Source organism: Cannabis sativa, chromosome 7 (genome assembly GCF_029168945.1).
Source record: "Cannabis sativa cultivar Pink pepper isolate KNU-18-1 chromosome 7, ASM2916894v1, whole genome shotgun sequence".
In the NCBI taxonomy this organism is placed as follows: domain Eukaryota; kingdom Viridiplantae; phylum Streptophyta; class Magnoliopsida; order Rosales; family Cannabaceae; genus Cannabis; species Cannabis sativa.
Window position 1 is genome coordinate 49,597,250 of NC_083607.1, and position 12,907 is coordinate 49,610,156.

The 12,907-nt window shown below is 32.1% G+C and overlaps 1 protein-coding gene across 1 annotated transcript; it reads left to right on the forward strand.

The window, feature by feature from the left end:
* The first annotated feature begins 9,906 nt into the window (after positions 1 to 9,906).
* LOC115698252 (protein LIGHT-DEPENDENT SHORT HYPOCOTYLS 4) lies at positions 9,907 to 11,188 on the forward strand. Its single transcript, XM_030625455.2, has one exon. It carries the CDS (start codon positions 10,146 to 10,148, stop codon positions 10,863 to 10,865), a length of 720 nt encoding a protein of 239 aa, XP_030481315.1. The 5' UTR covers positions 9,907 to 10,145; the 3' UTR covers positions 10,866 to 11,188.
* Positions 11,189 to 12,907: the final 1,719 nt, after the last annotated feature.

The window sequence follows — 12,907 nt, forward strand, 5'->3', positions numbered from 1 at the left end:
GATCACTGTCAAATGAGACAGAATACCCTTGATCACAAATTTGACTAATGCTAAGTAAGTTAGCCCTTAGTCCTTCAACTAACATCACATTTTTCAATTTGGGTAACCCTTCAAAATTGAGAGTTCCCATACCAATGACTTTTCCAGCTAAGCCATTGCCAAAAGTGACTTCCCCACACTGCATAGGCCGAATGTTAATCAAAAAGTTCTTGTCACCTGTCATATGTCTAGAGCAACCACTATCAAAATACCACATTTGAGATGTAGCACTTTTATCAGAAAAACCAACTAGACACTTTTTCTTAATCCATTTTAGTTTCAAACCTTTATGTTTCTTTTGAGATTTTTTCAAATTACCAAAATAATTTGTTTTAAACATATTTTGCAACGTGAAACATTTATGTCTGATATGTCCTTTTCTACCACAAAAATGACACAAAGGAATAAATCTTTTTACCTCAAATCTTAATAAATCTTTTTACCTCAAATCTTACTCTTTTTGTAAATCCTAGAGATTTTGCGTCAGCAGAAACAGCTTCTGCAACGACAGGTTTAAAATCTGTTGTAGCAGACTTCACATTTTTAGCATCGGGAAGATTCGTCGGAACACTAGATTTTACAAACTTTGTGATTCCACAACTTTCCATACCATCTGATCATATGCCTACAAAACCTCTTTGACCTGCATTCTGAGCTTTTTCAAAAATAGAAGATCCAAGATTAAGCATTTGAACATTTTTCTTAAAATTTTCAAGTTCCTTCTTTAAAAGAGTGATTTTTTCATCTTTAACACAAAATTCTGTCTCATATTCTTTTATTTTTAACTCAAATATTTCAATTTGATGAGATAGTTTTTTATTTATTTTAATCAACTATCTATTTTTAGTAGTAAGCTGAATCCACTTTTCATACATGACTTTGTATGATTCAGCAAGAGACTCTTCATAGATTTCAAAATCATCAGAATCAGATTCTACTTGTTTAGTGGTATTATTCAAACATACCAATCTGGCTTTTTCCTGTGAATTACACAACACATTAATTATAAAGAAGTTAAGGCAATATTCTCAGAATTTTCTTCATCACTTTTGGTTTCATCATTACTCCACGTGACATTGAAGCTTTTCATATTCTTTTTTAAAGTGTTTGCACACTCGGATTGAATATGCCCAAAACATTCACATTCCCTACACTGAATTCCCTTTTTGTTAGACACAGATGGTTTAAAAGAAGCATTTTCCTTTCAAAAATTTTAAGTTATTCTTTTTATTACCCATTTTTCTCATATATTTTTGAAAATTCTTGGTTAATAAAGCAATTTTATCATCACATTCACTATCAGAAATTTCATTGTCAGCAACTTTTAAAGCGATACTTTTACCTTTATCAGCAATGGATTTGGGTTTGTCATTTTGTTTAATTTGCTGATTCAATTCAAAAGTACGCAAGGAACCCATTAATTCTTCCACCTTCATTATGCTAAAGTCTTTAGCTTCCTCTATTGCCAAAAGTTTAGTATCGAACCTCTCTAGAAGAACTCTAACAATTTTTCTCACAAGAATAGAATCATCAAGCTTTTCACCAAGAGCAAAATATTCATTAGCTATATCAAATAGTCTTTCATAGAATTCAGTTAGGGTTTCATTATCAGACATCCTATGCTCATCAAATTTAGTTTGAAGCGTAATAAATCTAGAGCGCTTAACACCAAATGTTCCTTCAAACTGAGTTTGAAGGATCTCCCAAGCTTCCTTGGCAGATTCACATGATATAAGTTTAATATAACCTTCACATACACCATAAGATATAGCATGCAATGCTTTGCTATTATAGGCAGAAAGTTTATCATCTTCAATAGAGCATTCCAGTTCAAATTTTAATGTAGAATTACCTGCGGAATCTGTCTCAACTTGAGAAGACCAACCTGATAGAACCATCCTCCAAGCCTTCTCATCTTGAGATTTGATGAAGGCCCTCATTCTAACTTTCCAATAAGGATAATTAGAATCATTAGGCAAAGGTGGTCTGGAAATTAAACTTCCTTCTGCAAAAAATGACATTTTACACAAAAACGTTAAAAGGACCACACTAAGAGTTTAGTGTCCCGCTCTGATACTAAATCAAAAACCGAGTTTTTGCAAATGTCAATAATATATACGAAAATATAAAACTGTATAAGTCTGTAGAAGCAGAATGTAATTCTGTTAATGCAGAGACCAATTTTGCAGTGACAAAACAGAACAGACAAAATATAAAAATAATTGCAGAATATTAAATAACTTGACACAAGAGATTTGTATGTGGTATCAGTGTTCTTTCGAACACTCCTAGTACACGGGGCCACGCCCAGAGAATGAAATCAATTAATAAAGTATCAACAATTACAAAGACAATTGACTTAAACAAGTTTAGACTCCCTCTAAATTATTTTCGCAATCCTTTATAATCCACTTTATGAATCTGACTTCTGAAACACCTCCAAATAGCGAACTCCCTTCATCGAAGCGTGAGTGCTTACTTCCTCCCGAAGTAAGGCTTGAAAAAGTCTTCTCCTGAAGACCACTTCTCTTGTTCAGTCAAGTCGTTCTAACAAACTCTTAAGACAGAGTAAGAACAGATATGAAACATACTAGAACCTAGATGAACAACTAGGTTCTCACAAAACAAAGAAACTCTCTTCTCACAAATAAGAAAAATGCAAAAAAAAAAATGAATACTAGAATAGTTAATTCGAATGGTTGCTCTCTAGGTTCTTTTTATAGAACATAGAAACCCTAGAGACAGACACAAGATCGAATCTACAGCTGTACAAAACTTTCTTAAGAAAAACTCGATCTGCTGCATCAGAAACGGATTCTGACGCAACAAATCAGACCAAAAAAGGAAACTTGCCATAAACGAGTCCGATCTTGTATTGAGTCTTGATACCTGCCATCAACAGTTTGTATATTCTGAATGTATCAAGACACAATCGAATTTAATAAGGAAAAAGGCAGTAATCTAAGTTTCCTTTAAAAACTAAATTTCTATAAGGGAATTGCTTCTCTTACAATAAATTTCCATACAAGAAAAGTTCAGCTATTCACTACAAGAAAGCCTAGTTTTACCGGCGCAGTTGACCAATTGCGCCGGCAAAAGTTGTCAGCATAAATGAGATGCTGATTTTGGGATTGGATTCAGCTATAACTTTTACCGGCGCAATGAAATGCACCGGTAAAAGATGAGCAATGAACCGCCAAATGGTGTGAACACATGTCCTCTTCTGTAAGGCTTTTACCGGCGCAAAATTGCGCCAGTAAAAGTTTCCCAAATTTTGGTGGGAATCTTTACCGGGCTCGTGAAAATTTGGGGGGAAATAATCCGCGTGGAAATTGGTGGTAGGTGGGATTACTTTTACCTGCGCATTAATGCGCCGGTAAAAGTATTAAGCGAAATGGTGCATTTGGGTTTAGGGTTATATGACCACTGAATTGCGCCGGTAAAAGTGTTCATATATCCCCTTCGACGAGCAGACCCCATTTTCGTTTTTTTTTTTTTTCTGAATTTTTTTTTCTCTCAAATCCCTCCTTCATCCCTCTCTTTCAATCTCACTCATTCTCACTCAATCTCACTAATCTCTATCAATCTCACTCATTACTCTCAAAAATTTTGTTTTTTTCTGGAAAAAAATTCCCCACCGCCGGCAGCCACTCACCACCGTCCGTCGAGCACCACCACCGGCCGCCAATAGCCTCCACCGCACACCACCCGAAGCCCCACCTCCTGTTATTTGTGGAAGGTATTTTTTAATTTTTTAATTTTAATTTTTTTTTTGAAAAGTTTATATATAGGTATGGATTAGTGTAAATGTGTATGTGTATGTGTTGATTAGTGTATATATGTGTATATATATGTATTTCTGTATGTGTATGTATGTATGTGTATGTGGATGTGGATGTATATATGTGTATGTATGTATGTGTATGTGGGTGTATGTATATATATGTATATGTGTATGTGGGTGTATGTACATATATGTATATGTGTATGTGTATGTGGGTGTATGTATATATATGTATATGTGTATATATGTTTATGTGAGAGTATATGTAAATATGTGAGAGTATATATGTGTTTATGTGTGTATATGCATGTGTATGTGTTTATGTGTGTGTGTGTGTATGTGTGTATGTGTATATATATGTAAGTTTAAGTGTAAGTGTATGTATATATATTTACGTGTGTATATGTATGTTGATATTTTAATTGGGTATTATTTTTATGAAATTAGGTCCTGTTTACCGGCCCGAAGCACCGCTTCCTGCTTGTTGTTGTCATTTTTGGACTGCTTCAGGTTTGTTTTTTTTTTTCTTTATATTAGTAATAAATTTAATAGTTTTGTTATAAGTTAGTATGCCTATACATGTTAGTGAAGTAGGTTCTGTGATAAAATACTGCAGTCTGATCGGTAGTGTGATTTATTGTTTTTCATATGTTGTTATGGAAAGTTTGTTTGTGCTATATTCATAGGTTTTGAAAATTTTGGGTTTACGCTTTTTAAGCCGTTATGCTGTCCAAATTTTGGTAGATAGTTATGTAATGTAATTTTTAATTTAAATAAATTAAATAAAAATTTGTTAAATAATGTATATCATAAAATGTCAAAAGTATGCAACAAAAAATATTTTAAATTTTTAAACTTTATAATATTTAATTTAAATAAATAAAATAGAAAAATATAAATTAGTATATATTAAAAAATATAATAAGTAATCAAAATATTTGTTTTAGTAATCTTTAATTTAAATTAATATATATTATAAAATATAATAGGTAATCAAAATTTCTTTTTTATTTTAAAAAATTTGTAATCTTTAATTTAAATAAATAATATTAGAAAATTAGTATATATTATAAAATATAATAGGTAATCAATTTTTTTTTTATTTTTAAAAATTTGTAATCTTTAATTTAATTGAATAAATGTTAAAATTATAAATTACTAATTATTGTTTAATTTTAAAAAGTAAGTAAGTGGTATTATGAACTCTAAAAAGGCTGTAATTTTTAAGTTTAATAAATAAAATAGAAAATTATAAATGAATATTTATTACAAAATTAAAAATGTAAGCAAATGATATTTTAAAGATTAAAAAGTTTGTAATTTGTAATTTAAATAAATAAAATAAAAAATTATAAATTAATATTTATTATAAAATTTAAAATGTAATGAAGTGATATTTATAAATTTTAAATATTTATACTTATAATTTAAAAATAAAATAAAATAAAATTTTAAAGTAATTATAGTAAGAATTTAATCTAATTGTCAGGAATCGTGCCCGTCCGGAAGGCTCTACTGCTGAATCTTTTTTGGTTAATGAGGCATTAACCTTTTGCTCAATGTACTTTCAGAAGTGGAAACTCGATTCAACCGTCCTGACCAGAACAATGACATTGTCCAAAACATGCCAACTCGACAATTTTCTGTATTCAAGCATGTTGGCCGACCCCTCGGTATGAGGACAGTCGACACCTTACCCATGCAAAGCAAGCGTAAGGCGGAGTGGTACATTTTGAACAATTGCACGGAGGTTGAGTCGTATATCAAGTAAGTATAAATTCCAAAAACACAAACACACAATAGTCGACTTCATCTAAAAAATTCTTAACTTACTAAGTGCATTATATTATATAGTGAGCACAACGAGTTGCTTCAAGCAAGGGGTGTAGGCAATATTGAAAAAGTGCAAGAGACTGAGTTCCCTGAATGGTTCAAAACTCGAGTAAGTCTTGTTGCCTCTCAAAACTCTTAATCTTGTTCTCAATAACTGTTCGACTTTTCTTAATTTAATATTTTTCCTGATATGTAGATTAATGAACTACGGTTGAGCGACCAGGGTGCAGTGTCAGATGAGTTGTATGCTATCGCTAACCCAGCGAATGCAACAATTTATTTTTATCCAAGGTGCATAGTGAACGGTATTAAATTTTTGGTCAAGGAAAGGGATGATAACATCAAAACACAAAATAGCGGTGTTATGGTTCCCGGTGAAGATGGACAAAATTTTTACGGCACACTTGAAAAAACTATGGAGTTCACTTATTTAAAAGACTACAGTGTTCTCTTATTTTTGTGTAAGTGGTTTGACACTAACGGGAGTAGACTGGATAGTGACGGTGTTATTACTAGCATTTGCGTCAACCGACAGTGGTACCAAAATGAACTGTTCATACTTGCATCGCAAGCAAAATTGATCTACTACATTCCTGATTTGAAGAACGGTAAAGACTGGCTGATTGTAAATGAGTACATACCGCGAAATGTTTGGGACTTCCCGGAAATGGATGGGGAGACACCCTTTGTACAGGAAAACAATTCAGCTGAAACCGAGTTCGTTGTTCAGCTTCCACAGTTGGATGATGTTGACTATGTTCGCCATGATGTCGACCCAACTGAAGTTGCAAACATTCATCGTGTGAATTCACAGCCTCAACAATTAGATGATTTCATTGTGGATGATGACAACGAGGGTCTAAATACCGAAGAAGACAACTCCTTAGAATTAGAGAGTGACAGTGATGATAATGCTGTATATGTAACTGATGATGAGGATGATGAATTGTAATTGAAATAGTGTTTTAAATAAAATAAAATTACAACCCTTCTTCTTTAATATGTTTGCAATATGTTAGTTTATTTTATTTAAAAAAATATGTGTTGTATATGTAGTATGTCTACACCAGGTGGCAGCAGTTCGAAAAAGAAAGGGGTCAGAGGTAAATACAAGGGCAAGAATGTTGAGGAGGAGCTCTCCAAAACACAATCTGCCAAGTTACAGATTGAGGTGCACGCAGAGACTGGCACCCCCGTCGGCAAAAATGAAAAAAAAAATCAACAATATGGCGAAATGGATGACTCGGATGTCTATCCCCATTAATAAATTCAAATGGGAAGATGTCAATAGAGCTGATGCACTCTGGGATAGACTTGAGGTATGTCTTAATAATTTTTTTAATTTCTAAATTACTATACTCTTACTAAATTGTAATTAATGTATTAATTTGTAACTTTTTGCAAACCAAGTTTGTCCTCCCACGAGATAACCCTACATTCGTAGACTACGGTGAGTACGAGATGTCAAAGGGTTTACGTGACTGGAGGGCAGACTGCAAGAAAAAGTGGATACAAAACATTGAGGAGCTTGGACAGGAGAGGGCCGACATGTCACCTCCTGAGGGAGTAACTCAAGAGGTGTGGAGTGACTGCATCGCTTATTGGAGCACAGACAAACAAAAGGTACATTTTTTAAAATTTCTAATTTTAGTAATGTTTAATTTATATAGTCAATAATAAATAATTAATTGTTAGAAAGATTATTAATTTCAGGCGAGAGCAGCGAAAAATAAAGAAAGTCGGGGTAAGATGAAATTTCTAGGAGGCTGGGGCTCCAAGCCTATTGTTTCACATGTTGTCGAGGGGGTAAGTTTATATTTAACTATCATTTATTTAAATTTTTCTAGTAAAATAACAATACTAATATATTTTCTCTTGAAAATAGGCTAACCCCGACACAGGAGAACTGCCACTGCGGTGGAAACTTTTCAAAAGTTTCACCATAAAGGAAACAATTAGCGCAACGAGTTCGCGCAACAAGCTTACGTAATTTTACGTTTTAATTCAATTTTTATTTATTTATTTCAATTTATTTTGTATTAAAATTAACCATTTAACTTATTTGTTTGTTTTAGGAGCAAATGGTTGAAATAGCGGCAACTCAACCAGCGCCCACTGAAGATGAGCCCGAAGAGCCTGCTGTCGATCCTACACAGTACCCCCGAGACTTACCTGTTATGACGCAAGTACTCGGGGAACGATCTCGGCATCTTAGAGGCTTTGGCCATCTCCCCAGACTGAAGGGAGTTAGGGCCAAAAGAGCACCTGCCACGCATCCTTCAGCCCCACCGACTGTTACAATGGAACAGTTGAGGCTTTACAGAAAAAAGTGGAGGAAGCGGAGCAGACAACTCAACATACGAGGCAGCAGTATTAGACACAACAACTCTACCTCAGACGATTCCAAGATCAGCTTGAGTATCTTTCTCGAGCTGTGCCGGGTTTCAACTTACCTCCCATGGATCTTCCACCATTGCCCACTCATGGTGCTAGATCGTCGGCTGCTCCTGGTGTTGGATCGTCATCGTAGCCTCCCGAGACTGAGAGAAACAACGATGACGACATTACCCGCCTATAGAACTGTACTTTTTTTCATTATACGGTTCGAACATTTAACATTTTGTTTATAAATGATTTTAGTAGAACATAATATAATTAATGTTGGTTTATCTTTTAATGTAAATTATGTTGGTTTTTTTTTTTTTGTTAATATAATATTATAATTATTTAAAAAAATTTAATTAATTATATTTAATTAATTAATATTATAATTAATTAAATATAATTAATTAAATATAATTAATTAATATTATAATTAATTAAATATAATTAATTAATTTTTTTAAAAAATAAAAATTAATACTTTTACCGGCGCAATAGGGTGCCGGTAAAAAGTGGCTAAAACTATTGGCGCCAATCTGACAGTTGGCGCCAATAGTTTTACCGGCGCCCTATTGCGCCGGCAAAAGCTTATCAAAGCAGGTTCAAAGCGGATATAGAGTATTTTTTTAACACCGGCGCTTATTTTTTACTGGCGTGATTTCTCGCCGGTAAAAAGAAGTTTTACCGGCGCAGTTAGTCTATGCGCCGGTAAAAAGTCTTTTACCGACCAAGCTTCCCAGATAAGCTTTGCCTGCGCACAACTGCGCCAATAAAGCTTTGCCGGCGCAATTAGGGTACTTTTGCCGGTGCAACAATGCGCCGGCAAAAGCGGGTTTTCTTGTAGTGAATGCATCTTTCCTAACATAGAAATGAGCAATAAAAACCGAATAAACAAGGTAAGAAAATCGGTTATGAATGTAAATAAATCTTACCATAAAAAAAAAAATATTTTGACATCTAACTTGCCGAAAAAAGATTTTACAAAAAAAAAAAAAAAAAACTGTAGAAAAAGAAATACGTGCCACCAAGGTTTTTTTATTTTATTGGAATTTATTATTAGGAAAATTAGATTTTTGTGATCTGTCATTCGAAATGTATATATTTGGCTCATGTACCACAATGTATAATATACACATCCTATAATAGAAAACATAATTTAGAAATTCCTCCATACATTATTGTACTTGTGTTCTTCGACATTTAGTGGAAGAAACAAAATCATTTATTTATTGATAATTTTTTTTTATAATATTTTAAAATTTTCTCTAAAATAAGTTAATATTAAATGAAAAAAATTACATAAACAGTTATTTTATGTAAAAAATTGACACGTACAATTTTTTTTTATGGTATTTTATATATATATATAAAAAAATAAATGATTGTAACATAAAAACAATATTAAAACAAAAGAAAAATAATATACATTAACAATAAAATAAAAATACATTAAAATACTGTTAATATAAATAAAATCTTGTAAAAAAATGTTAAAATTTTTGTACAACCCTATTTGTAAATCTTTTTTTTAAATGATCCCGATTATTATTATATATGAATAGTAGAAGTTACAATTTTTGTTTGTGATTAATTATAGACAACACGATTAGTATAAAATACATATGGCAAATATGAGTATAATTTAATCATTAGAATTCTAACAACTCACATGTGTTATCGGAGATTATAAGGTAATAAACTTAGTAACACCGAACTAAATCATAACATGAATCAAAATCCTCCGACGTGTAACAGTACTCAGACTTATAATTCGAAACAGTACAAGAAATTATAAGAAAAGAAGAAAAAATTAATTAAGATATAAGTTTATATAATGGAGAATGGTGCCTAATTTTAAACCAGTGATAGAAGAGGTGACGTTGCGAGAGAGTTATTCAAAGTGTCATCACTCTCCCGACGTGGGTTTTCTCTGCTTGGGTCCCTCCTTTGTCTCCCTTCCCTTCTCTCTCATCCTTTTCTTTTATATATATATATATACACACACATCTCTCCTCATTCTCATTCTCCTATCTCACTTTCTCTCTCTCTTTCACTACCATTTTCCTGGTTTTTCAATTTTCACTCCAAAAAATCTCAACACTCCGCCATGTCAGCTTCTGCTATTGTCACCGCCACCTCCAATTCCGACGTCGTTTTACTAATCAATAACAACAACACCAATCAACAACAACAACTACCGGCTTCCGCTTCGCTTAGCCGCTACGAGTCGCAGAAGCGGCGTGACTGGAACACGTTCGGGCAGTACCTGAAGAACCACCGTCCTCCGCTCACGCTCTCACGGTGCAGTGGAGCACACGTGCTTGAGTTCCTTCGCTACCTCGACCAGTTTGGGAAGACTAAGGTTCACGCCGACACGTGTCCTTTCTACGGCCAGCCACACCCGCCGGCTCCTTGCTCCTGCCCACTCAAGCAAGCCTGGGGCAGCCTCGACGCGCTCATTGGAAGGCTCCGGGCAGCCTTCGAGGAGAACGGTGGGCAGCCCGAAACAAACCCATTCGGTGCACGCGCTGTAAGACTGTACTTGCGTGAGGTGAGGGACTCTCAAGCCAAAGCTAGAGGAATAGCTTATGAGAAAAAAAAGAGAAAGAAGCCAGTGCAACAACTACTACAACAACAACAACACCAAGGTATGATCAGTACGACACCGTTTCATCAGTCAATGCCCTCAGCGTTCACCAACACGTATCATCCTAATCTTGTTGTTGACCAATCTCAGGCCAATAATGGCATGGTTGGATCGGGTAGTTCTTCTTCAAATGGTAGAACCTCTTTGAGCTCAATGATACCTCTCTCAGTGTTAAACTAGCTTATTATATATATAATTATAACAAGTATAATACACATATGCTTGTTATTAGCTCGCTTTAGCTTTCATATGATCTATATCTATCTATATAATCATATATGCACTTTTTTTTTGTTGTTATTTTGGGAGTTATATTAGTAGTGTTTAATTAAATGGGTAGCTATATAGTAAGATCTTTAGATAGATAGAGATGTATAATTTTGGGCAGTGTTTTTTTTTTTTTTACCATTTGGGTCTAGATGGGATGATGTGATTTGAACACTGTCTGCCTTAAATGTTATGATCATATTATTTTAAGCAATATTTGGGTATCTTTGCCCTCAGTGTTATTTTGTGTTTCTTGATCCGCTTACCTAGAAATGACAAGTTCGTTAGGCTTAAATAATGGTTAATATATATTTCCCAATTAAGGTTGTAGGGTTGTATAAGATGATGCTTTCAATCTCTCTTTATAATTAGCTTAATTTCATATGCATATATATATTGGCTTAATGGTTAATTAGATTATTATTATTATTATTATTATTATTATTATTATTATTATTATTATTGACAGAATTAGTACGGGGTACTTATTAGTTTTTGGCTATACTTGACCTGTATACTATTGTGTTCAATTTAAGTTGTTTTCTAAATTTCAAATCAATTAATTTCCTCATTTGGATACATGAATGTTTGGGATAATGAAAAGGAATATGTCCTTTCTAAGTTCTAATTACCAGGAGGTGGTGTTGTATAGCATGGGTCATATCTCATTATTATTTTATATATTATGGTAATAATTTATTAAATTTAATAGGAATGTTGAAAGTTTTAGGTCTTTTACATTTTATTTCCTCGGATCTTAACCAATAGTACACTATTTAACTAATAGATATAATTAACATAAATTTTAAATTCACTCATATTTATTACAAAATAGTTTTAATTATCTGATTATTTTCTAATAACATCAATTCTTAAACATACTTTCTATTTTGTATATTTTTGGAATTTCTATATCTATACATATATGTATTAGTAACAGGTATAATCCACTAAACAATTTAACTATAAATATTAATTTTTAAAATATTAAACTAATCCAATAACAAAAAATAAAAGAAAATTTTTAATTTTTATGTTTAATTTAGCTACTTAATTAAAAAAAAAAAATCAAAAAATATCACTTTTGACATTATATCAACATTATGTCTATATACAAAATACTTAGTCAAACTCAATTTTTTTTTTTTGTCAAAAAACTTTTTTTCTTAATTTTTTTTTTCAGCCGATGGAACAATGTCCAACTCATACAATGTAAAAATGAGAGATTTTTTTAATAAGATAAAAAAAACTAAGCATAAAAACTCAAATTTTTATAATGTTACCCATGAATGAGTAACACCCATTAAGAGTGCACTCATATAATTATTTATCAAAATATGAATGATAAATTATTTATTTTTATATATTAAATAAAAACTTAAAGTAATTGAGTAAGATATAAATCAATCACCCTTTAAAGATAAATGTTTCTTAAATAAAGGAAAGTAGTATAACAAAAGTGTTATTTATAACCTACATGGACAACACCTTAATAGTTTCTAAATCATGTAGAACTTTAAGATTGTATGTATAGTAGTTTCTTTCTAAACAAATTATGAAAAAATTCACAAAATTTTAAAAATATAATAAAAAAACTCTTAGGATGCTAAAGTCCTTTTGTGTTTTTCTTTATATTTATATATAGCTACAGATTGTACAATTTTTTTATTTTTTTTTTAATGGAGTTAGTTAAGGATATGAGGTCAATTGTTAATTAGTTTATGATTAGTAACTAAAAAAAAATCTATGTGTATGGTTGATATATATCAATATTTAAATATTATGCTATTTAGAATTTTTGTATGACATATATATTGTATCTCAAAATTTTGTGGCTTGTTACAAATGGTCCTTAAACTATTTATAGTTTTGTAAATTGGCTTTTCTGTCAAATTTTGTCATACGTAGCAAAGAAAATAATGACATGACTGTTTAGCCAGTTTTTACATTAGCGC

Excerpts from the sequence above, each read along its gene's own strand:
- LOC115698252 (XM_030625455.2), top strand. The coding sequence starts at position 10,146 with ATGTCAGCTTCTGCTATTGTCACCGCCACCTCCAATTCCGACGTCGTT.